Source organism: Podarcis tiliguerta, assembly GCF_965153285.1.
Source record: "Podarcis tiliguerta genome assembly, chromosome: 11".
Classification (NCBI taxonomy): Eukaryota; Metazoa; Chordata; class Lepidosauria; order Squamata; family Lacertidae; genus Podarcis; species Podarcis tiliguerta.
The window spans coordinates 35,253,653-35,280,150 of record NC_139544.1 but is presented as its reverse complement, the minus strand read 5'-3'; the positions used below and the strand labels follow the sequence as shown (position 1 = coordinate 35,280,150).

Genomic DNA, 26,498 nt, shown 5'->3' with positions numbered 1-26,498 from the left:
GTTTGCCTCTTATGAGCTCTGAATCACTAACCTGATGGCCGTGATCAAAGTCCTGCAGAGATCATTAGTCAGATTTTTATTTCTTTATTTCCTTCCTCCCTTCTACCATCTGTTCTGAGGATCATAATTCTGTTTAGTTGCCCCTCCTGAGTGCTGATCCTTAACATCAAAATCCTGCATAGATTATTGGTCAGATTCTTTCTTCCTTTCTTCCCTGTCTAAGGTTGGCTTTGGAGTTGATTCCTGACAGTCAAAATTATAATTTCATTTTATTCCCTGAGCCCTCAAGAATAAGCCTAAACCCTCATTTAAAATCACAGCCAGCAGTGTTATAAATGATTTTTTTAGTAGCTTCTCTCAGTTGGGGAGATCAAGGTGCAGATTTTTGATGGTTCGCTCTTCAGTGTTGCCATTTATTTCCTTTATGCACCTTCAATAGAATAGCTGAAAAAAGTACAATGAAGTGGACAAGAGCATTAAAAAGCGGCACATTTTCCCTTCTATGACTCACCTTAACATTTTGCTCAGAAATAATTCACAATACTCTGTAGCTATTGCAGAAGTATAGAAACCTGCTTGTATCACACGCAGATATCCAATACAAATATCTACTTTATTTACATTGCAATAGCCAACACTATATATTGATTAAAGGATTCCCTTATGTCTGAACCCTAAACTGTGCTGATTTGAAGCTATGGTTTATTGAAATAAGCTTTGATTTCTGATTTTTGTTAGCTGTGGTTTAGTGTTACATTCAAACCTGGACAAATCATGGATAGCTTTTGATCTTTTCACAGCCACCCTGGAGGAGTGTGTGAAATACAAGCCCACTTAGACTTGTTCACAAAATTACAAACCTGTGATGGGATGAAGAGCTGCTTGTGTGTAAATTGCAATCCCTCAGAGTTTGAACAGCTTCTCAAACCTCTGCCTGTGACGGAGCCCCTCCAGCATGGCTGCGTCAGTCGCTAGCAGAATCCGAAAGTGGCTGCTTTCGGAAACGTTTCCAACATAAAAGCTCCTTAACGGAAACACGTCTTCTGGACTCTCTGCGTGACAGTTTCCGCCGAGGAACGGGTGTTCCTATAGGAGGTCCTGAGACTTCCCCACTGTTTTCACTGGAAGCATCTCTGAGCCATTCCTCCGACTCTCCTTCCCTTGACGTTCCTGTTCGCCCCCTACTGGTTCCCTCTTCAGGTGTCAAGTCTCTCTCTACCTCAGAGAGCCTTGGCACCTCCTGTCCTGCCGATGGCAGTTCCCTGACATCCACCTCCCCTCCAGGGCCCCCTTCACCCCCTCCCGTCTCCTCCCCTACGGGTTGTGAGGAGGTAAAACCCCGGAAAGAACCTTCCTCATCGTCTGAAGTTTCGAACACCTTTCTCCACTCGTTGTGGTTCCTAGTCTCTCGGTACTCCTCGTCATCTGAGTCCGTTCCTTCTTCCAACTCCGACTCCGCGAATCCTTCCAGTTCCTCTTCCTCGTCTGTGGTGCCGAAATACTCCCTTCTAAACCTTGCTACCGGCTGTGGTTTCCGCGGGAATCTTTGGTGGAACGTTTCTGTTAAAACCTCGTCATTGACCTCCTCTGCAGTCACCCAGGTGTTTTCTGACTCCGGTTCCCCTTCCCACGCCACTAAATACTCCACCTGATTGCCCTTCCACCTGGAATCGAGGATTTCCGCTACATGGTTACTGCTTTCCCTCTCTTCCAAGACCGGTCCCCTGGTGTGCTCCTCTTCACCTCCCCCCTTGTACGGTGACAGTAATGACCTGTGGAACACTGGATGCAATTTCATGTGGTTGGGTAACCGGAGTTTGAAAGCCACTGGGTTGACCTGCTGAATGACCTCAAAGGGTCCCAATCTCTTGGGTCTTAATTTCTTACAACCCCCTTTGAACGGCAACCCTTGGGTGGACAACCACACCTGATCCCCCACCCTTATGGTTTCACCTTCCCTCCTGTTCTTGTCTGCCTGCTTCTTATATTGAGCCTTGGCCCTTTCTAAGTTGAGCTGAAGCTGACGATGGATCGCTTCCATCTCTTCTACAAAATGTTCGGCCGCTGGGACGCTCCATCTCTCGCCCCCCTCCCCCGGGAATGCCCTGGGGTGACACCCGTAATTGGCCAAAAAGGGGCTCATCCCTGTGGACACATGCTCCGCATTGTTGTAGGCAAATTCTGCCAGCGCCAGCTTTTCGACCCAATCATTCCCTCTGTCATTGACATAGCACCTCAGATATTGTTGGAGGATGCCATTTGCTCTTTCCGCCTGCCCGTTGGTTTCAGGATGCCGGGCCGTCGAAAAATTGACTTCCACGTGCAGCAAGCTCATGAGCTTCCTCCAGAACCTGGAAGTAAATTGTTTCCCGCGGTCCGAGACAACCCTCAAGGGGGCGCCATGCAGCCGGAAGACGTGTTCTACAAACAACTTCGCTGTTTCTTCCGCTGTGACTGCATGTGAACATGCTACAAAGTGGCACATCTTAGTTAACAGGTCCACTACTACCATGATGGCCGTCTTCCCTTTGGATTTGGGCAGATCCGTCATAAAATCTATTGATACCGCCTCCCAAGGCCGTTCTGGCGTGGGTAGTGGTTCCAATAACCCTGCCGGCGCCCTTCTTTCCCCCTTGGCCCTCTGGCATTGGTCACACCCTCTTACATACTCCTTTACATCTTCCCTCACCTTGGGCCACCAAAACTCCCTGGTGACCATCCACATGGTCTTGTGTTGTCCAAAATGTCCCGCCGTGGGACTATCATGCAACTGCTTGAGCACCCTCCCTCTCAATTCACCTTCTGGTATATACAGTGCCCCTTTGTAATACAATGCCCCATTTCTTTCTTCAAAACCCTCCGGGCTCTCACCCTCTCCCCTGAGGCCTCTGAGCTTATTTTGGGCATATTCGTCAGTTTCCGTTTCTTCTACCAGCTCTCGTCTCCCCACCAGCGCCGCCCCACACACCCAGCGGTCCTCAGGAATGACATGTCTTTCTTCGCTTGCCCCCTCCCCTTCCAAGTACTCTGGTTTGCGTGAGAGAGCGTCCGCCCTGACGTTCTCTGGGCCTGGTACATAACAAATCTCAAAGTGGAATTTGGAAAATTCCTGTGCCCATCTCACTTGCCGTTGGTTGAGTACTCGAGCTGTTCTCCAATACTCCAAATTCTTGTGGTCGGTGCACACTTGCACCTTGTGTTGTGCCCCAATCAATAAATGTCTCCACCTCCGGAACGCTTCGTGAATGGCAAGTAGTTCCCTGTCATACACCGTGTAGTTCCGCTCGGACTTATTCAGCTTCCTCGAGAAAAAGGCACACGGTCTCCACTCCGACGTATTTCTTCCCGGCTGAAGAAGCACAGCCCCCACCGCTCTGTCTGACGCGTCTGTCTCCACCCTCATGGGCTTCTGTAGGTCCACATGCAGAAGTTGTTCTTCCGAAGCGAAAGCCCTTTTCAGTTCTTCAAAAGCTCTCTCCGCCTCCGCCGTCCAAACAAATTTCTTCTTGCTACTGAGGCAGTCGGTGATGGGCGCCGTCAAGTGTGCAAAATTCTTGATGAACTTCCGATAAAAGTTCCCAAACCCCAGGAATCTTTGCACATCCTTCTTGGTTTTCGGTGTCTTCCATTCCAGCACCGCCTGGACCTTGCCTGGATCCATGGCCAATCCTTGGTCTGACAGGCGGTACCCCAGGAATTCCACCTCCTTGGCATGAAACTGGCACTTCTCCAGTTTCACCCACAGCTGATTGGCTTGCAGCCGGCCCAACACTTCTCTCACGTCCCTCACATGCTGCTCTTCATTTTCCGAATACACCAACACGTCATCCAAAAAGGCCACACAATTCTTGTAGAGCAACGGCCCCAGGACGTGGTTGATGAAAGCTTGAAAACATGCGGAGCCGGCTTGGAGACCGAAGGGCATTACGAGGTATTCAAATGCTCCCAAAGGGGTGAACATGGTGGTCTTCCATTCATCCCCCTTCCTTATTCGTATCAGATTATACGCCCCCCGCAGGTCCAGTTTTGTAAAAATCTTCCCCTTCCTCACCCTGGTCAGAATGTCATCAATTCGGGGCATAGGAAAGGCCAGGGGTTCCGACACGGCGTTTAGGGCCCTGAAATCCACTACAAGTCTCGGCTTATCTGTGTTTTTTTTGTCCACAAAAAACACTGGGCTGCCCCCCACCGCTCGGGACTCTCTGATGAAACCCCTCTTCAGGTTTTTGTCAATGAACTCCCTCAGCTCCTGCATCTCCCTGTCTGACATGGCGTACAGCTTGCCCACTGGGAGTTGAGCCCCCGGGAGTAGGTTGATTTGACAGTCAAAGGGTCTATGCGGCGGCAGTTTGTCCGCTTCTCTTTCGCTGAATACGTTGCTCAGATCTGCATATTGCGGAGGCACCTCCCCTTGCTTCATTACCTCCATCCCAGCTAAGGTGATCTTGGCTCCCCCTGGATCCTTCCCCTGCTTGCAGTGTTCCAGGCAATGCGCCGACCCAAAGGAGACCACCCTCTGGTGCCATCCCACTAGAGGATCGTGAAGTGCCAGCCAGCTCATCCCCAAAATAATGGGAGCTCCTCCCAATGTGGCCACATTAAACGCTATCCTCTCGGTGTGTCTTGCCACCCTCATTATCATGGGAACTGTCTGTTGGTTCACTTCTCCTCCCAACAGCTCTCTGCCGTCAATCGTGGTTACCTGCAGGGGTTTACTTAAGGGGAGGGTTTGTATCTGGTGCTCAGCTGCGAACTCCTTACTCATGAAATTACAGGAGCTGCCTGAATCCAGCAGGGCCTTGATCTGTAGGGGGTGTCCATTTGGCAGCTCTAGCAACACCTCTATCACTAGAGCAGGCCTGGGAGGTTCTGGTGCGGGCACTCTCACTGCTTTTGAGCCTGGCTGCTGTGCCCCGACGGCAGCCAGGCGTTGGCTTTTACTTGCTCTGTGCTTTCCTCCTCCTCTCCCCCAACAGCTCCTGCCATGCCTTGCCATTCCTTTCTCCGTGGACAGACTCTGGCAAAGTGTCCTGGCTGTTGGCAGAGATAGCATTTTTCCCCGCCCTTTCCCTCTTTCTTCCGCCCTTCACCGATGTTTGAAACTGTGCGCGCACGCGCTGTTCCCACTTCCATCGGCTCTGCCGGCGGGAAAGGCTGCTCTGGAATGTCTGGAATGCGGAGCTCCCTCCAACGTTCTCCTTTCCCCTCCCGCTTCTCCAAAGCCCTCGCTTCCTGGCGCGCTCCAATGGCTAGCGCGGCTTTAGTCAGCTGGTCCATAGACTCTGCTCTGGGGTTCCGGGAAAGTTCATCTTTCAAGGACGAAGACAGACCCTCTTCGAAAAGCATTTGAATGGGCTCAGAAGCCAAGTCCCACCCCAATCGATGAATCAACATAGTGAACTCAGTCCAGTACTCACGGACAGTCCGGTTTCCCTGTTTGCAAGCCATTAACTGCCTTCGCACCCCTCCCTGCTCAATGTCACTGGAAAACATCAGGTCCATGGCACGAAAAAACTTCATCGCGTCCTTTAGGATCTCATTATTTGCTGCCATCAAGGGTCTAACCCAGTCCTTCGCCCCTGATTCGAGGTGGCTAATTACAAAAGCCACTCGCGATTCCTCATCAGGGAAGTCATCGAATTGCAGATTGAGAGCATATTGCATCTCTGTCCTAAAGGCATGGTAGTTCCTGGGGTCCCCCCCAAATTTCTGCACCAATCCTGGCATCTTTCTGTTGAGTGGGGTGGCTTTCTCCCTCCCCCTCTCTGCATCCTGAGCCCTCCTTTCTTCCAGCCTCGCCGTCTGCAAGGCAAGCTGGATTTCCAACGTCCTATACCTTTCCTCCAGGCTTGGACCTCCTCCAGCTGCCCCTCCGGTTCCTGCTGGTTCGCTCATGATGCCTCTCCCTGGCACAAGCTAGCTGTCGATGTCTTTCGGATTGCTGTGATGGGATGAAGAGCTGCTTGTGTGTAAATTGCAATCCCTCAGAGTTTGAACAGCTTCTCAAACCTCTGCCTGTGACGGAGCCCCTCCAGCATGGCTGCGTCAGTCGCTAGCAGAATCCGAAAGTGGCTGCTTTCGGAAACGTTTCCAACATAAAAGCTCCTTAACGGAAACACGTCTTCTGGACTCTCTGCGTGACAGTTTCCGCCGAGGAACGGGTGTTCCTATAGGAGGTCCTGAGACTTCCCCACTGTTTTCACTGGAAGCATCTCTGAGCCATTCCTCCGACTCTCCTTCCTTTGACGTTCCTGTTGGCCCCTACTGGTTCCCTCTTCAGGTGTCAAGTCTCTCTCTACCTCAGAGAGCCTTGGCACCTCCTGTCCTGCCGATGGCAGTTCCCTGACAAAACCAATATATTATTGACAGGTTTCCAGGCATTGTATGATTCAAAAGCTGCTGTATATTGTGCCTTGTCTTCCACGCTACCTATGAACAAAGGAATCTTAGTGCAACCCAACATCGCATAACTTTTTTTAAGGAAATAAATTTACAAAAAGAGAGTAGGGATAAAATTACATATATTTCATATAACTTTTTTTCTAGGTTTGTATCCCCATAATAGCCTTCACTCAGTTGCTTGCTCATATTACATTAGGCCTATCTCTAGCCGATACATCCATTTGTATAATTCCTCTTTGATTAAACTGTCCCATCTTCTCCAAAACCAACAAAAGATTCCCTGACACCTTCTGTGCCCATCAGCATATCAATAAAGGCTGTAACACTATGCATGCTGCAGGATTGCACCACGATTCCTTCTGGGCAGCAGAAGTCCATGTCGTTGCATCCAACTGACCTGAGAAACAGATCAAAGAAACAATATTACAGAACCATAAGAGTAGCTCTATAGTTAAGGTGTCTGGCTTCTCTAACCTTATAACATTATGCAGTCTGAAAATTCTGCTCATTATAAAGATGCTTATATAGTCACTCATGCGCGCGCGCACACACACACAAATTATTTCAATGTAAGTAACTTTTCCTTGATCTTTCAACCCCAATCCTTCACCTCTGCATCTTGGGAAAAATACAGAAGAAGAAGAAGAAGAAGAAGAAGAAGAAGAAGAAGAAGAGGAGGAGGAGTTTGGATTTGATATCCCGCTTTATCACTACCCTAAGGAGTCTCAAAGCGGCTAACAATCTCCTTTTCCCTTCCTCCCCCACAACAAACGCTCTGTGAGGTGAGTGAGGCTGAGAGGCTTCAAAGAAGTGTGACTAGCCCAAGGTCACCCAGCAGCTGCATGTGGAGGAGCGGAGACGCGAACCCAGTTCACCAGATTACGAGACTACTGCTCTTAACCACTATACCTCACTGGCTCACTGGTTTGTCAATCTTTTGAAATATATACTTTTGAATTCTATGGGTGGAATGCAATGTAGCACCTAGTAGGGAAATGAGGGCCACTTAGTGTTGGAGGTGCAGGGGAGGATGGGGAGGAGCAGAATTCATTCCATACATGTCACAACATAGCTGAATCCCACCCTTAGCTTTTTTTATTCTGACAACCAACCTCCACATGTTGTAGAACAGGGGTGTGTGTTTGTCATTTTCAGGCCGGGGGACACCTTCTAGACAGCTTTCCAGGGCCTGTATGCCAGTAATGACTGGCCACTTCAGTCTTGCTCCCAAAGTGTGTTTACCAGAATAGGACAGGACTGAAAGATCAAGGGGAAGTGTGGGTGCAAGTAGCCTAAGCTGCAAGCAAATGAGCATAGGATGCAAGGCTGTTGAGTCATTACAAGACACAGACAGTGAAGCACCTTAAAGAGTCTCTGTGCTTTTGGATACATAAGTGAATTTTGATTATCTTAATACTTCTCTTGCCCCCCCTTTTTTAAGTACTACAATTTAGACAGATTGGAGGAAGAATTTGCTAGCTAGCAGCAACATGTCAGTAATATTCTACTTTTTAATAACTGTAATATGTACTGCATTAGTTTCTCCTAAATAGCAATTGTCCCTTTAAGAAAGAAGTTAAAATCTAGCTTTGAAAGCTAAGATCACTTAAGGAAGTTCACAGAAGGAAAGTTTTTGCTCCCCACCCCTGGCCGATATCTGCACCACCTAAAAAGCTGTTTTGGAAGGTTATCATTTTGTTTGCTTATGTTGTGAACTGCCCGTGATTTCCAGATGAAGGGCAGTATACAAATTTAATAAGAAACAAACAAAATATCCTTAGTGGTAGAAATTTGTTTGGGAAATTAAATCTGCAGAAATTCTTACCTGTTGCCATGCATGATAGCTTGTTGAAATAATAGTTCGATATCACACAGACTGCCTTCATGCAACAATTGGCAGACAATGCGTGGCAATGCGTACTAGTGGTCATCACAAACATTACTCTTTTAAGTGATTGTCTTCCCTTCAGCCTTGGTGGTTATTTCCTACAAAACCATCAGGTATGCCTTCTTTCCAGCTCCACCTGGTGATCAGACTGCAGACTGCACTCTGGAGCAGCTTCTTTCAAAATCAGGAATTATACGAAAGAAACTGCAGTTATAAAATGACCAGTGGCTTGCGCTTCCACAAAGTGGGAGCATTCCCACTCACCTCCCAAATAACTTCGCACAGCCACGCCCCCTCCCAGGCCCCACATTCTCAAGCTCTGTCTGGTGGAGGCATACACCCAAGGGGGTTACTGCTGTCGTTAAAAGGAAGAACCACAAGACTGTTTGTTGCTTTTGCTGCAGAAGACCACCCCCAACTTTCTGGAAGTTACTGCTGGCATGCATGGGGGAATGACCTATTTTCACAAGTGCCAAACTAGATTGCTTCCAAATCATTAAAGAAACCAAGAGGGATGTAGAATGGACTTTGCCAGAGGCAACTAGTTATTTCCTGTACATGCAGATTAGAAAGATATGGGGAAATAGTGACTAAACATTTCCAGGGGTTAAGCAACATTATCAGGATCTACTGCTGCTGAGAATCAGGAATCAGGAACTGCTCAGCACCTGTGCTCTTAAAGCAATTTAAGCCAGAGAGCTGTCCAATCAGTAAACCTGGTTTCGAGATCTCGCAAGGTCTCAGGAAGCAGCCTCAGAACCTCCATCCGTGTGCAACTATCTTTTTAAGCAGGTACACTAAATTAGTTTCTATAAGACAACATTGGAGCCTATTCTGCCATGTACTAAATCCTGCACTGCAGGTGTACAGAAAGTGGAAGTGGCTAGCTAGAAGAATTTATTTTTGTTTTAATTTAGATCATTTGTCTATGGAAAAAAGATACAGAAAGAAGTATACAACCACACATACACCTTTCTCTCCCTGGTTTCCAAAGTAAAGAGTGAGGGGAAACATTTTTGCACGTGCAGTAAGTACGTCAAAGTACCTGTGCAAATATATATATATATATATATATATATGTCACCATTTTCCCATCTGAATGATGGTACTTCAGTGACCCATGCACCTGGGGAAACAACACCAGTTGCACAGTTAAGTCTCCTGGTTTTGCAACGAAGGGACTGCCATGAAGTTCCTCGTGGCTGCAGTGAAAATGATGATGATGATGAATTGGATTTCTTATCTGCCCTTCACTATAAAAGTCCTGCAGGGGCAGCGCGTTCCGTTTCCTAGCTTGAAGTGAAACAGGAAGTGCCACCCCATACTGCCATTGCTGCTCCATCACCCCTGCTGAAGCATCCCTGACTTGGGTTGGCTGCATCAGAGATCTCATGCACTGGGTGAGATTTGGTGTCAATTTGGGTGAGATTTGGTGTCAGTGCTGGTGCTGCTTCTCTGCCCGTGGCAAAGGCAGGGGGGAAAGCTGAGGAAGCTGCTTCACCATGCCTAATGGGAGGGTCGGCTCTCAGGTCCCAATATGGATTCCAACAGTATAAAAATACAAGATTAAAGTCTGTTAAACCACCTGCAATCAGAACAGTAGGGTGGGTTTCAGAATAGGAACAGCTTTTAGTGTCATTGGCCCAGTCCTGTGGAACACCCTGCCAATAGAGATTCTGCAGGCACCTTCTATGCCAACTTTTAAATGCCCACTGAAAACTTTTCTTTTCCACCAGGCCTAACCAGGCAGTTGTCTACATCCTTCCACAATGGTTAATTTATGTCTGTTGTAAACCTTTAAAGTTTTTTTTTTTTGGTAAGGTTTTATGTTCTGCTGCAGTAAACAGCTTTTATATAGTTTTTTTTAAAAAATGACACAGATTACAACTTTATAAATATAAATAAATAACTTTAACATTTGTTCAGTAGCTTTTCAACAGTTGAACGCATACCCTTCCTAGATTGCTGGCTATCCTATTAACAGGAAAAATGAAAAGTGATTATGCAGCCCTACATAATAGATAGCTATTAGAGCCTGGCACTTCACAAGCCTGGAGTTTCTTGAGCAATTGTTTGCCCACACAGTTAATTAAAACTGAAAACTGCATTTGAATTCGTAACTTTTGGATCCTTTTGTAGATGAATGATGTGGCCTCTGCAAGTAAAATAAACAATGTTTGCTAAGAGGCTTTTCACAGGGGTCGTTTAGCATGCTAAAAATTATAGAAAGTGATTGCGCTGATAAATAAATACATATGTAAAGCAGTGACATCTGAAGTGTGCTCTGTTTATTCCAAGGACAGCTTGAAGCAATTTACATTTTAGTATGTAATCCCTATGGTATAAATAAAAGGCACACCATAAACTTCCCACATTGTCTAGTTATGTCTCTTGTGGGGCATTTTGCAGATGGGATATATGAAAGAGATATGGGTTAAATGCATTTCAAAATAGTAGGGAGATACGCAGTTGAGGGAATAATTTCAGAACCCAGGTATATTTTGGACCACAGGATTCACAGCTCACATTGTCAGACCCTCCTGGAGAGCAGAACCAGAAATATTAGTAGAGAAGATGGTCCAATCTTGATGCCTAAAAACAGCCACCCACAGAACTCACTTGGTTGATCTTCTTCCACCTCACCTTCATCCAAGTTTGATTTTTCTTCACTGGGAGTGAGATTTGGGAATGTCAGCATCTGCTATGCTTCTTGCAAAAAACCTCAGAGTGATCTGCTATCAACTGCTCCATGGGAAGGATTCCAGAAGAGAGAGAGAGAGAGGCAGGGAAGATCACCTCAGGGCATTAAAGTGATTTGTGTATGGGAGGTTAATTACTTTCAAAATGGCCGCAGTCCTGTAAAGTATTCCAACGAAGCTTTGTGTCCTCAATCAGGCATTTAAAATGTACTTTTGTAAATGTGTAAATGTCCAAACAAAATGATATTTATTATCCTTTTTTTTTTTGCAACAATGAAAAAGCAAACATTTAATTAGTAACACACCCAGTAGAATCTCATTTCAGAGAAAGCTTCTTTATTTGAATATAATGGAGCTCCTTTTTTCGATCTGATGTACGTTAAATATCTTTGCTTTTATTACATGACTAATAGATATCTGGCAGATAATAAATGTATACACACTTCCACATTTTATAGATTTACACTGTACATCATCATCCTACACAAAACATGCCCTTTCACAAGTATACAAACAGCTTTCCCCAGGGGACTTTATAAAAACACACTTGGCTTAACATTTTTTTGGCAGTAGGCAATCTGACACAGAGGAGCATACCAGAAAGATGAGTTCACAATTGTACCAGCTGCATTTGGAATGAAAAATCCAGAAATCTGAAAGTGAGGTTTGATTAATGTACAGACATGTAAGCACACATACACACACATATATACACAAGTCATAAAACCAGAAATACAGGGAGGCGATCTTGCAAAGCAGAATTCTAAGGTGGAAGGAACTATTGCCAAGCTCCAATTCCACAGTACTTTGACCAGTGCTTATTCCTGTTTTTAGACGTACACACACAAATTAGTGGAGTGCTGCAGTGTGCTGTAGCAGTTGGACTAGGACCTGGGAGACAAGGGTTCAGATCCTCACTCATCCATGAAGCTCCCTGGGTGACCTTGGGTCAGTCAGCCTCCTCAGAGTAGCCTACTTCACAGAGTTGTTATGAGGATAAAACAGGGAGAGGGAGAACCATGTACACAACCTTTGCTATGTGCGTGGTGCTGTTCTGTCAGATACTTGCCTCCACCTATCCCTGTAGACAATTTAGAGTTATCAGTACCATACAGGAAACTAGCCTTGTAATTAACCCTAGAAAAGTATTTCAAAGCACCCATTTAACACTCCAGTGTTTATCTATAATCATGGCTTTGAAATAGCTTGATGTAGGGTGTACAAATTTAATAATCAACCTACTGCCTCCCCTAATTCCTAGCATTTGCTGATGTTGTAAGACTTGAGCTGCTAGTAAAGTTATATATAGGAATATGTACATATTAGCATGGCTTTTCCTTTGGGGGAGTGCAAATCTTTATGCACATAACAGCCAGTGGCAATGTTTTGCTTTCATGCCTAGTTAGTTCCTGCACTTGCAGCGAAATCACTGGCCTTTTGTCCAAGGAAATAATACAGGCTCCATGGAAAATGTGAGAGGCATATCTGTTCACCACAGAGCAACTGACATCTTCCGACATGGGAAGAGGTAACAAAGACACGGGGTTAATACCATCATGGCTAGAACTGGTACTTGCAAGTCATGTAAACACAGTGCCGACATGAGCATTGGCACTTACAGCCATGGAATCTTGGCAGAATATGAATCAGTGAGGATCTGATCCTGTTATGGCACTACTAAAACTTGAGGCATCCTCCAGGAACCCATTCCTCTAGTGGGATAACACCAGTTGCAGGCACAGCTCAATTCTAGCTTGTGGTCCAATGCTAAAACCATACATGCACAAGACCCAGAAGTGTCAGACATCACCTTAAAGCTACACTTTTAACATTTATTGGATCCTTGGGTAGACCTTTGGCTAGACCTGATATATGACCTAGATGCCTACAAGTCCATGGGAAGTAAATTTGCCAGGGCTGTGTGTCACTAGCTGCTTCTTTATTTGGCACTACTTCTGGGTGAGACAAAGCTTGCTAGTGCTGTTTCTTTAATGTGTTAATATGGGATAAAATTTGGAAGGGGGGGAGAGTATGCATCCAAGCCAATGTTGGTTTTACGTGGGCATTGGTATCAAATTTAAAACAAAGCACCCCTCAGATTGGTTCTTTATTGCAGGTGTATTCTGCAACTTGTCCTTGACACAGTAATAGTGGATTTGTTGTGGATTTGTTCTGCAGTTGAATGCTTTCCCAACACCACCACATGACCGCTGCCCAGAGGGACTATAGGGCAACAAAAGTGGGACAAAAATAAACCAGAACAATTGTGCCATAATGTTGACTGCAGTGGACTTGAAAATAAAATGGATTGCAAACTTTAAAAGCATTTTTAAAACATTTCGTAGCACTGAAATTGGAGGTCTGAACCCGTTGTGAAATATCCGTTGCTGTGGTTAAAACCTTCCTCTTGTGTGAAAGCAGCATGTTTGCATTTGATAATCATATTCTATACCCACTGCATGAATGAGCCAGGGAGCTTCCTCTAAACTTCTTGTGCCACGTTAGCAGCTTTCCAGTTAGCAGGTGACTTTTCTGTCTCTGAGCCAACCCACATAACCGTCAGCTGCTTGAACAGCAGCACTCTGAACTACGATTTCTGCTAATGACCATGTTGCAAAAGCATAAACAGGAGGCCTGCCAGGAACATGGGTATCAGAACTTACTGGTCTGGACGGAAGGGTTCCAGTCCATAATTTGGGAAGGCCTGCTCTGGGTGCAAGTATCACAGAAAACACCTATCAATAAAAGTCTCTGCTTTCAAAGAACCAGTTTTTTGAACTATTTGCTATCAGCCCTGAAGTTGTTCAGGACACATCAAGATGCAACAAAACTCAGCTCTGGAGCGTAACCAATCACACAGCCTTGGTTCAAAGTGCTAAGTCCTTGGAAAATCATGTTCTACCCTTCATATTGCATAGAGAATGCAGAAACTCCCCTCACCCACCAATCAGAATCACCCCCTACATGCATTATGCAAAAGGGTAGATTCTTCATTTGAACTTTAGTCCATAGGGCCTTGTTTATTCATGTGGGAGGAAGAAGAAAAAACTGCTGCTGACTCCCTTACTTCAGCAGTTAAGCACACCCACTCGGTCCTCGGTACACAGACAGCCTAAAGTCACTTGCATAAGGGAAAGGACGTGTGCAATGAATGTCAGAGTTTGAAATAATAAACTCACTTTAACCCCTGTTCTGTCTGGGTGTGTTTCCATTAAGCAACAGTAGGACTGCCAACATGCAACACTGATATACTGGACGGGGTTTTAGGAAAGGTAACAGTTAACTGAAAGGCAACTTGGCAATGGCTCTGTTCCTGTCTGGTCAAAGACCACTGAGAAAAGCACTAATAAGCAATTGCTAGCTGTAAGAACATTACCAGAACTACCTGGGAAGAAACAACTTAAATAAAGGACGTAAGAGACAGATATTTTCCCATATACTACACAGAAGCTACTTTCTGAGCTATACAAAACATTAATTAGAATGTACATGTTGCATCAAATAAGGGGGGGGGATATAACATTCTAAAGTCATATGTTTTTCTTACTTGGCTGGAACACAACTGATACTTTTTAATGGCCTGTTTCTTCATTGTTTACCAAAATGTATGGAGAATGATGTGTTCATGTCAAAAGATGCTGCTTATCTATGAGGAGCTTTCTTTTTTGCAGCTAAAACAATAATGGCAAAATGCCACTAATGTCTTTGTTGCACCACCAGAGTTTCAAGGGCAAATTTGCATTCCAAGACTGCAAAAATTAAATGGTAATATGGATCAAACAATACCAAGAACCAGCCAGCCAAAGTAAAAGCACTTGTAAGTTTCATTGATTCAAACATGTGGCTAACTGAAATCAATGGGACTTACAAGAGCTTATCTTTGGCCAGTTCATGCCCCTGATATATACACTGCCAAGGCAGGTGTCAGTCTATAAAATTATTTTGCTTGTCAAAGTCAAACATATGCACACAAACTTGAATGCATGTATGTACATATATAAAAAATATATAAAATCAACATACATACCTATACATCACATGTTCTTTACAATATACAATGTTTTATTGTATGGGGGCTGTGACTAAATAATAGGAGGCTGGACAGCGGAGAAAAAATAAGTTCATGACAAAGAAGACTATTTCTCGCTTTTAAAAAGGTACTGTAGGAACACAGGAAGCTCCTTCCTGCCAGATCAATCCATTCGTCCACCTATCTTAGCACTGCCTGCTATGACTGACATAGCTCTCCAAGGTCTTAGGCAGAGGAATATCTCCAATCACCTACACCTGGAGATGCCAGGGATTGAGAAGAGTTGTAGGTACAACAACAGGTAAAGGCTAGATTTTGGCAGAACACAGAAGCAGGAGCACAGGCTGGGACACCTCAGGCGCAGGGCCAAATGTGGCCCTCCAAATGTCTATTTGGCCCTCAAGACTCTCCCCTGGCCATAGTTCCTTTTCCAAGGTCCCACCCCTCAGCAGCCCTGTGCTCTCCTTGAGTGCTTTTGCTTGGCTGGAGGATTAAGAGATGTGGATGGGTGGAGGTGTGTTGAAACACCAAACCTTTGCATGGCTTGAACGTACCCTATTGCACATACAAAGGCAAGAGGCACAGGTATTGTCCTGCCCACTTCCACCTGCCCCTGCAGACACTGGCATGCAACCCTCCCCAGAGGTGATTGATGAGGGAGCTGTGGTTCTCAGTCTGGTGTAGGCTCTGAATTGACATTCAGAATTGGTCTGATATAGAGGGAGCCATACCAGAGTGAGTCTCATGATGGATCTTGTTGGGATGGGGTGAAGGTGAAGGGGGAAGTTTCCTTCTGCTTCAGCACCAAATCTTGATTAAAATGCAATTAATGGGCAACCATACTAATGCAAAGAGTTAGCTCAGCAAAAAACCACAAATGCTGTGCCAGGGATTATTAGGAAAGGGATAGGAAAATGCAAGATCAGACTATTGTAAGTAATTCTGGACACCCCAGTTCAGAAAAATTTCAAAGAGGGCTGAAAAGAAAAACTAAAACAAGGAGTGGATCTACTTCCTTAAGAAGGAAGTATTTCATTGCACAATTTACAACCAACCTAATGAATTTAGCACCAAAGGGAGCTGTGATGGCTACTAATGTGTTTAAAAATGAATTAGATTGATAAATGTCGTGGGATCCAAGAGCAACTTAAGACACATCAAAAATCCACACGTCAGCTTGTATGAATTTTGACTTTCCTCCTGTTTGAATGACAGATCCCCCTCCATAGCACAGCACAGAATGCTTTTGAAACTCAGTATGCCTTATACTTCATGCAAAGCTCTCACGATTGGTTCCTTGGATCCCAGGCTGGTGAATATATTTGTGGCTCCTACGTGTTGCAGAACCTGGTCTCAAAAGTTGAGACATCTGACTAATAGAAGTACAGAGATTGGTATCACCAAATTGGTGTACTAGGTTTAGTAATGTGTCACCCATTAACTAAATTAGTTGTGTTCATACTGTGTGCAAGAAAACAGAAATCACAGAACAGGGAGAAACGTTCAAGGAGAGCTGCTAGTAAATATATAGCTGCGTTTCCTGCTGTGTTTCCTGCCTGATAGGAACAGATGTTATTAATATGAAGCAAGGGCCTGTGCTTTGATAGTGGGGAAAGACAGGAAATTCAGGAGAAAAAGAATATGAGTGATTTGTTTGCTCCTAGACCGAAATGGTTCTCTTTCACTCTACCTACACACACACATTTCACTTATGCAGCTTCTTTGAAAAGTTGCATTCTTTGTATTCTTATTCTGGTGACTCCTTTCTTCATGCCAAGACCTCTTCCAAAAAAGCGTTACAAAGCAAGAGGACATGTGTGCACATGCAAGGTTTATGTATGCACTAATTTGGGAGAGAGCACATGGGTTTGTTTGCACACAAGTGACACAATGCAAGATGTAAATAATGACTGGTGGGAAGTGGGAGTCTAACAACCTGTAAAGGGCCACTGGCCCCTCCCTGCATTATTTAAAATATATAAACAACAAAGAATTTATGATAAGGCATTGGCAGAAAGGATCTCCAGCTTCATCCTTCTCACTGGAGAAGGAAATGGTTGTGGGCTGGACTAATTATGAGAAAGATTGCTGAGCCCAGTTGTACAGCAGTATGGGCCAGCATTCAGGCAGAAGCCCCATGTAGGTGTTGCTTGCCTGGACATGACTTGGCAGTGTGGTTGGGTCCACCAAGGTGCTCCACTGCTGCCATTCCATTGGTGCCACCATGCACCCAATCTTACTGGTGTGGCCTTGACAGTGGCCCTAAGTAGCAGTGTCAGGAGGGTGACTCCACCCCACAACACATGTAGCTACTACAGCTGCAGTAGGCAGAAAGGGACAGTGTCTTCTACAGCAGTATCTGGAAAGCATAACTACTGAAGAGTGGTAATGTGCACTCAATGCGGGGGGGGGGGGGGTCCAAGTGATAATTAAAACAAAAAACAAAAATGCCTTATAATGTTGTAACACAGATTTCATACCAATTGGTTTCAGAATAAGCAGGCCATTAGAAAAGTGGTTCCTATGTTCTTATGTGGTTCTGCACCAACTAAGAGGACAATATTGAGATTCTTTGTAGTCTGCCTTCCATTCGAGTGTGGAGAGGAAACCAGGTGAATATAACAGACTAAGATTTGCTGGTACTTCTTCCTGGCATTAAACACAGCAATAGTTCCCCAACAGAAAATATACCTATAATTACACATGGTGAAAATGGGGTGTTTTAGCTATATCTAGCACAAGACAGAGGGATGACCGATTAGGCAGCAGCACTTCAAAGGAGGACTGACAAGCTGTTCATGAAAAATTGAACATGTGTCTGGAATAGAGTGTTGCGATATAAAGAAAGGCAAACCTTTTAAGGCTGTATTTACAGAATTGCTTTTTCCTAAAAGAATTCTTGCATGCTGCAGTTTAGAGGAGCTGAAGCACAACTGACATGTGGTCCTTATTTTCTGACTTCTGGTTTAATGTGAAAAATAGCACATCACACATCTTCCTTGCAGTCGGATGCACCATCTATATAATCTGTAACTCACCCATCTCCCTACAGGAATGATTCAAGACTCATAGGCTTTTTGTATATTACACAGGAAAAGTGGAAAGACACGACAGCCATTTGTGCATCCTTGCTTCACACTTGTTTACACTTACACAACATACAGTATTTTTTGCTCTATAAGACTCACCTTTTCCCTCCTAAAAAGTAAGGGGAAATGTGTGTGTGTCTTATGGAGTGAATGCAGGCTGCGCAGCTATACCAGGAGCCAGAACAGCAAGAGGGATTGCTGCTTTCACTGCGCAGTGATCCCTCTTGCTGTTCTGGCTTCTGAGATTCAGAATATTTTTTTTCTTGTTTTCCTCCTCTAAAAACTAGGTGCGTCTTGTGGTCTGGTGCGTCTTACAGAGCAAAAAATATGTTAGTGCATGCGAGTTATGAACTGGCACGTGGCACCGAGATATAAACCATTCTGATTGCTCAGGGTTTTTAGGACTATGTGAAAGTGGGAAGCACAGCTCAAGCAAATTTGGTTTTACTTATTCCATGTATAGCATCTGTACTGTTGAAGAGCTAATATTAGCAACTAAACATCTGCATCTAAGCCACAGCCTTGCATCCGGTTGGATTGTTTTCTCTTCTCCATTTTGTGTTTCAAATGTAATGTGCTGCAGTGGTGCACTATCCCCCTCCCAGCATTTTCTAACTCTTCCTCTGCCGACTCAGATTATGTCCCTGACACTCGCTCTGCATTCTCTTTTACACTTTAGACATTTTCCCCTCAGGGTTGGCCCAAGTCATGTTGCTGCCTGAGGGAAAGGATGAGATGGCACACGTATGCACCAAAACTGACGAGACTGGTTGCTGAATCTTCCTTCAACCCGGGGAACAGGACACCACTACACTGTAGGGTAGAAAAACAGGTTGGAAGGTGCAGTGGCACACACAGCTGCAACATGTCATTACACCTGCCTGATCTCTCCTCTCCCAATCATCTGCTGCCTGAGGTGGTTGTCTCACTTTGCCTAACGGTAGGGCCAAGTCCTGTATTACCCATTCATGTAGGGAAGTGGGGAAATAGGGATACAGAGATGAAACCGATCTGCCAGTATCATGCATCACACAATTCATACAAAATGAATACATATGCCTTTGGTCATTTCTGTTAACTTCCCTCTTCATATCTTAAAGCTGTCTTTACTCTTACTGTCTACATTCTGTCAAAGCTACATCCTGAATAAGAATGTCATCTGTTTTCAAAATATTATTAGATTCTGAGAAAGTAGCACAATGATAACAGCTTTGGAGCTGGTGCTTACTTCCCCCGCCCCCAAAGCTTTAGTTATGGCTCTAGATTTTTTTCGGTGATTACATTCATGAAGGCAGCAGACAAAATACCACATCAATTTAAGTGGACAGTGCATGTCAAAAGCGTGATTTACAGCTGGCAGTTGATCATCACTCCCAATCTGTACAGAGGCTTCAGATTTCAATCTTAGAAGTCTTAATGAGGGCCCCTAATGACTAAGAGAGCATTGTTAAAAGGTTCCTCCCCTCCAAATGAAAATAAAGTTGTAAAAGATAAAAGGCTTTTTTAAAAAAAACAAAACCTAAACTAACATGAAGAGCTGTGATAAGGTGGAAAAAATCACAGAACTCAACATGAACTTTGATGCACTTGAAAAACCTGATATACAGCTAAAGCAATAATTCTGTGCTTAAATTAATATTACAACAGTAATACCTACTTAGAAGAAAATCATGGAAATGTAAACATGATGGGCCCAATCCAGAGTAAAACTATTGTAAATCCCACCAAACTCATTTGGAATGAAGCACATAGTTAAGGCAAGCATACATTTTTTTCTGGATTATGCCTTATGTGTTTCTTTGGAAATATGTGATTATGAGTTTAGAGATGGGTTGGCAGTTGGGCAAAGGGCATTCTGCAGTGGAGGGGGAAAGTAGAGTATTTTTTCAGTGTAGGACCTGCTCACTTTTGTCTCTTTTTCATTGGTTTAATCCGTATCATACAGGAAGACTATGGCTTTGGCTGTGTTTGCACATTATACTAAGCCAAACCATGGCTTACTGTGAACATGCTGGCTCCCAAGGAGGAGATTGCAGTTGCTTCGTTCCTTCTTGCACTTTTTAGTTCAGTGTGGTGCAGCAGCTTAACCAAGGTTTAAAGCTTCTCTTTAAGCACTATGTAGCTAAGGTTTATCTATGTTTACTGTGGTTAACCGTGGTTAACCTTAACCATGGTTAAGGAAGAAGGACCATAACTATAATCCCAGGCTTCACCATCAGGCTGAGCTAACAAGCCCAGGGAAGAGCAGAGGGGATCTAAGGTCCTCTTCAGAGGCCAATACAATTACAGTATGATGTACTCTGGCTTATAGTGACATATGAACAAGGTCACCATCAGGACACTGGTGCAACAGAGTCTTTTATTTTGTAGCTTCTGCCTATCTCAAGTCGCAATCACTCCTGTGTTGTCCAAGCAGGGTGGAAGTATTACTGCAGCGAATCAACTGCAAGGTGATGGGACAGTTGAGAATGGTGGCCTTTCCTTTCCCAAGAAATTTGTAAAGCCACCTGACCAAGAAGAAAAATGTAGTCACCCAATATATATCCCACAAAATTGCAATTATTTGTTTGATTGCTTCCAACATGGGAAAGGGGGCAATGTTTCCATGTAGTGCAATTTTACAGAAACTCTTAACATCATTTGAGGAGCATGGCACATCCAGAAAACTTTTCTGTTATTACACTTTTGCCTTACTTCCCTGTGAGGAGCTCAGCTGCGATAATGTAGTAAGTTATTAGATAGTTAACAGATTGAACAGCAACAGGCAGTTTGTGCCCAGCCTGAATTTGCATAAAAATGGTTTCTTATGAAAGTGGCAATGCCATTTTCCCCACAACCCCTTATTCTAAGAAAGCAGGAAATATGTGGTGAAGTACAGTCATGCAGCCTGTTCCATTTTATGTTGTATCTCCTGGTGCAAGTTAGATTAACGTTTACTACTAAGAAAGGCCTTGAAGCTTGTACTTATTACCAGCTTAATTAAAAATAGTAATATTCACTTGTGTGGCTTTTTGGCACAGAAAGCATTAGTGTTAAACTACAGGGATAGTTTCATGTTGCAGTTTTAAAAGATGTGACATTTTCCCTACATCCCAGTACTCATGAGCTAACAAAACATTCATTCCAAAACACTTCTTTTTTTTTCCTATTCAGAGATGACCTTGTTGTAGGAAAACTGTCACATATGAACTATTGATTTGTTTCAGCAAACTGTCCTCTTAAATCACTTAAAATAGATCGACTGGAAACAAGCAACTCTTAATGGGGCAATTCACACAATTCTTACCCTAGTGTTGTTCAGCTGAGGTCAAGGCAACTAATTCTTCACTGAACTGCCCTTTTAGCCTGAAATACAAGGGGCCATGTAGAATTTATAAAGGTTGAACAATAGCCCTCTTCAAAAGCAGAGGAGAAAGTGGGGGCATGCCTTCTTGACCTGCCCCCAATGTCAATATGTGCATGACAGCTCCACCCTTCATACATTTAGCAAATTTATGAAGGGTGAGCCACTATGCACACAGTTAAAAGTACCGTATTTTTTGCTCTATAAGGCTCACTTTTTCCCTCCTAAAAAGTAAGGGGAAATGTGTGTGCGTCTCATGGAGTGAATGCAGGCTGCGCAACTATCCCAGAAGCCAGAACAGAAAGAGGGATTGCTGCTTTCGCTGCGCAGCGATCCCTCTTGTTGTTCTGGCTTCTGAGATTCAGAATATTTTTTTTCTTGTTTTCCTCCTCCAAAAACTAGGTGCGTCTTATGGTCTGGTGCTTCTTATAGAGCGAAAAATACGGTACTTGGGAATCCTGTACTAGAGGGTGGTATTCAATCACACAGAGCAGACTACCGATGGAGGCTTCCTCCTCCAGACCTTTGCTGAATGTGTGAGAGTCAGAGGGTGAAGTGGGTGGGGCAAGCAGGGAGGGTACTGCTCCCCCTTTTCGTGTGTTGAATGAATGAAGAAGCACCTTGGGAAAGGGCTTAAATCTGTTACAGTGATTTCATTATGTTAGTGGGAGTTCTGCTATACAGTCACCTTCCATGCACTGAGAATCTGAAGCCTTTGCCCATCCAGCCAGGAGATCTGATACTTGGAAAGGGAGGAAAACAAACTGGAAATGGCTTTTGATCCACAATCCTTCCCAAGTTACATCAGCACTTGGGTTCTGGTGTCTGGGAGCCGAAGTCCTACCAAGCCTCCACATACTAGAACCGAGGAAGCCAAGAGGATAGGAATTGATTTGGTGATGATAACGAAGGAACCAAATATAAGGTTTCCAAGGACAGCTGCTGCTTTGCATAGTGCATTTAAAAAGCCAAAGCCTGTTGCCCTAAAAGGGGGAGAGAGAGAGAGAAAGAAAGAAAGAAAATAAGTTAAAACCACAGGAAAGAATAAAAGTTTTATTGGGGCGGAAAGCAGGTGAGAGAAAAATGGTGCATTGGTTTATATACTATTCCTGAAAATGGCGAGAACTCAGAGGTCCAATACTTTTTGCACTAAAATGACAGGTGAAATATCCTTTGAACCTGAATATTTGCTTTGAGTTTTATAAAATAACAGAAGCTGGAGGGCGGTTTTCCTCAAAAAGGTTAGCTGAAGATGCAGCAACGACTAGAAAATTACTGAGCAGCCCCTAAGGACTACAGATCTTATGATAAACAGGCACCATACCCTCCCACTGCAATTCAGTGACATCCTGGGATTGCAAAAGGACTATGGTATTCACTCACCTTCACGTCCCCTTAACACACCCTGTGTCAGCCGTGAGACTGATCTAAATTAAGAGAACAGGACCAATCCAGAAGCTCCTAGACCTCAAACTTGGAGGCGTCTTACTTCATGCCTTATAAATAAGTTGGGGCACATGCTGAAAATTCACTTCCTCAGCAATTTATCTTAAAATAAGTTTATACTGCCCTTCAACTGAGCTCCAAGGATTGTTTACAAATACAAAATAATACATAAATAAAAGATGACAAACGTATTAAAATAAAAAATAATTCATTAAAAAGCCTGGAAGAATCAAGATATACTACATCCATAGCATCCCCCTGATTCTCCAAGCTTGTAACTATCAACAAAAAAAAAAAACAAAAAAATGAGTTTATAGCATGTGCAGTTGCCACATACAATAATTTATATGCAGCTTTCATGCATTTTCTATATAAAAACACATAACATAAGGATGGGGAACCTGTGGCTCTCCAGATGTTGCTGGACTCCAACTCCCATCAGCCCCTGCCATAAAGCAGCACTCAGATGGTTGGAGAGAACACAGAAAAGTCTTTTTAAAAAATGTTCAAAGTATTTAAGCTGCCATTTCTCCCTCAGCCTTTATTTAACTGACCTGTTAGCACACTTCATTCTACCTTGGAAGCAATTCAGCGTCTTCCAATACATAATAATCATTATATATAAGACGACGAAGAAGAAGAGTTTGGATTTGATATCCCGCCTTTCACTCCCCTTCAGGAGTCTCAAAGTGGCTAACAATCTCCTTTTCCCTTCCTCCTCCACAACAAACACTCCAACTCAAATTATAGTTTTAAAAACCAGTCTTAAATCAGAACGCACTGATGCCCTTCCATGCTGAAGTCTCTTTCACATCTGATTTTTTATTTTTATTTTGCAAGACTGCCATATAAAAGTAGCCTCTGGCAATTAGGTCAAAATCAGAGAGCCAAAGAGCCAGTTTACAGAACAAGGATATGGTAATCTTTCAAGAAAATATTTATGTCTTCAGGGACCCACCTACTTAAGGGACCTGTGGAAATCCTGGTGAAACGACAGCCAGATACGACATGAGCTTTATCTGTTCAAATGTACTTATATTAGGGGCTTGAAAAACCAGTACTAAGATGATGGAATATCCTGTACCCTTGTGAAATAACAAGGAATACATGCTCTTTGGCAGTAAAAGCAGAATATTCTCTTCTAGACTCTTTCCTTTTTTTAAAAAAAAAAAGCATAGCTTTTTAAGGGATCTCCATGTGCTCACCTGCTCAACAGATGGCTGGAGACCCAAGAAGGTAGTATAAACTTAAAAGGAAGAGGTTCAAGTCTGCGAAACACTGCTTTAAAGGGGAGAGGGAGAGAATGAGGGTGACCTTATATTCATAAATACATGCAGATAAGAACAGGAAAGGGAAATATACTTCAGTAGAACTTGCTTACTTGAATCATTTGCACGCCTCTGAAAAAAGCTTCTCCCTGCTTGAATATGCAACACCTATGCTTTTACTCTCCAAGGAAGCATTGCCTCTGACTACTACTCTGTTTGGTCTCTATTGGCCAGTTGTGGATGACAGCATGGCAAGGTGCAAATGTGACCACAGGAATCTGCCCTATACCAGGTGAAAGTACGTTTCCAGTACGTTTCCGAACACAATTCAAAGTGTTGATGCTGACCTTTAAAGCCCTAAACGGCCTTGGCCCAGTATCCCTGAAGGAGCGTCTCCACCCCCATCGTTCAGCCTGGACACTGAGGTCCACCTTCTGGCAGTTCCCTCACTGTGAGAAGTGAGGTTACAGGAAACCAGGCAGAGGGCCTTCTCGGTAGTGGCACCCGCCCTGTGGAACGCCCTCCCATCAGATGTCAAGGAAATAGACAGCTATCTGACATTTAGAAGACATTTCTAAGGCAGCCCTGCTTAGGGAAGCTTTTAATGACTGATGTTTTAATGTATTTTTAATCTTTTGTTGGAAGCTGCCTAGAGTGGCTGGGGAATGAATGAATGAATGAATGAATGAATGAATGAATGTTTTGCCTATCTAACCCAGTTTTATCTACTCTGACTGGCAGGAGCTCTCCAGGATCTCAAGGAGAGGCTCTTTTTTCAATCTCAGAATTTCTCAGATGCAGAAATTTGATAGTGTGCAGCACTTGATGTTTTTGGGATTGGCCAAGTTACTTAATATGAACTGCCGTGAGGATTTATCAAGATTTCCACCATCCAAAAATGTAGTTAATTTAGCATTAAGGAAGGCAAACTGCCTTGTAAGGCACCTAGTGAGTATTTATTTAGATCCCAAGGTTGGGGTTTGAGAGAAGTTTCTGGTTCCACATTCAGAAAACTGAACAAGTTAATAAAATGGGTTTCCCCTGTATTTTAAAGCCTTTAAAAGCTATACCTGCTGAGATTATCTGACACCAGCTACTGAGAGCGCAAGTTCAAGGAAGCAGATTGGGGGGAGAAAAATCAGGATTATATTACATATAAGTCTTCCCTGAGATCATATCTGAAGCAAAATACACTGCAGTAGCTTACAAATAAAGACAGCCAAGAAAGATTAGGAGAGCCGTGGACAGATAAGCAGGGTAAAATTCCACACTCTGGTCTGACCAGAAAGAGAATATAATAAAATTTGAAAGAAAAAGAAAAAAAACCCACAGTGAGGGTGTGATATGATTCTTTAGTACTTCTAGTCTGAAACCACAGATGTGGAACAGAAGAAAATATGGCAATGTGTCAGCCTAGAATTTCAAAAGACTTCCCAAGACTACAGGAGGTGAGATGTAGAGTAAATGGAGGAAATAAATATTTTTTTATTAGATAACTAGCAAGACTGACGACGTTTTATATGTGTTTGGTGAAAAACTACAGCCAGGCAGAGCTTCTGGAACGCATTATTACAGCTTGCTTCACAGAGAAACAGGATCTGAGCGTTGCCTAAGCCATAAAAAGAGGCTAAAGTAAGGTTACCAGGTGTCCCCGTTTCCTGGGGACAGTCCCCGGATTTACAAATCAGTCCCCATACAAAATCCATTGAAGTTGAAAAGTGTCCCCAGATTCATCAGGAAAAAAATCTGGTAACCTTAGGCTGAAGAATACAGGAGTGTCATCAGTTTTGCCTTTGGATAACATTATATGCCAGGAGTGGATAATATGATTGGAAACGGAGTTGGACACTCTTGTATTCCATTTCCACAAGGTGGCAGTAAAAACTCACAGTTCAAAATTATGACATTATAGGTTTAAAGACAGGGTTTATCATAGCCCATAAATAAATTTACAACCAAGAAAGGAGAATTTTTGTGGTGGTTTTTTAAAAAGAAGGTATTAAGGTGGGAGTGGGGAAACCAGATGTTGATCTACCGATCTCATCAGCCCCAAACCAGCAAAGCCAATGGTCTGAAAAGATGGGAATTCTAGTCCAGCAACATCTGGTAGGCCACAGTACTAAGAGAAGACTCCACTGAACAGCTAATACATTTGTTCCCTCCCTAAATCAAACAGAAAAAGGGTGGTCATTGGGCCTACACCAACAATGAAGGTGTATCCCAGGGTTTCCAGCTGGTTTTAGACTACAATTTTCCCACCATCCCTAGGGACCCTAGCTACCAGGACCAATGGTTATGGATGATGGAAATTATAGTCTAAAACAGGTGGAGAC

At 43.7% G+C, this 26,498-nt stretch overlaps 1 protein-coding gene across 3 annotated transcripts in view; it reads right to left on the bottom strand.

The window, feature by feature from the left end:
- Window positions 1–653: 653 nt before the first annotated feature.
- Window positions 654–26,498, bottom strand: part of SV2C (synaptic vesicle glycoprotein 2C) — a 96,778-nt gene continuing 70,933 nt past the window's right edge. Inside the window, exons 13-14 of one of the 3 annotated variants that reach the window (XM_083403953.1) lie at window positions 6,353–6,799; window positions 654–860 (exon numbers count right to left, since the gene is read on the bottom strand). In XM_083403953.1, coding sequence (XP_083260079.1) covers window positions 6,643–6,799 — 157 coding nt within the window. In that variant the 3' untranslated portion in view covers window positions 654–860; window positions 6,353–6,642. Of the gene's footprint in view, window positions 861–6,352; window positions 6,800–11,305; window positions 22,435–26,498 lie in introns of those variants that run through there. The other 2 variants (XM_083403952.1, XM_083403951.1) reach the window with 2 other exon arrangements.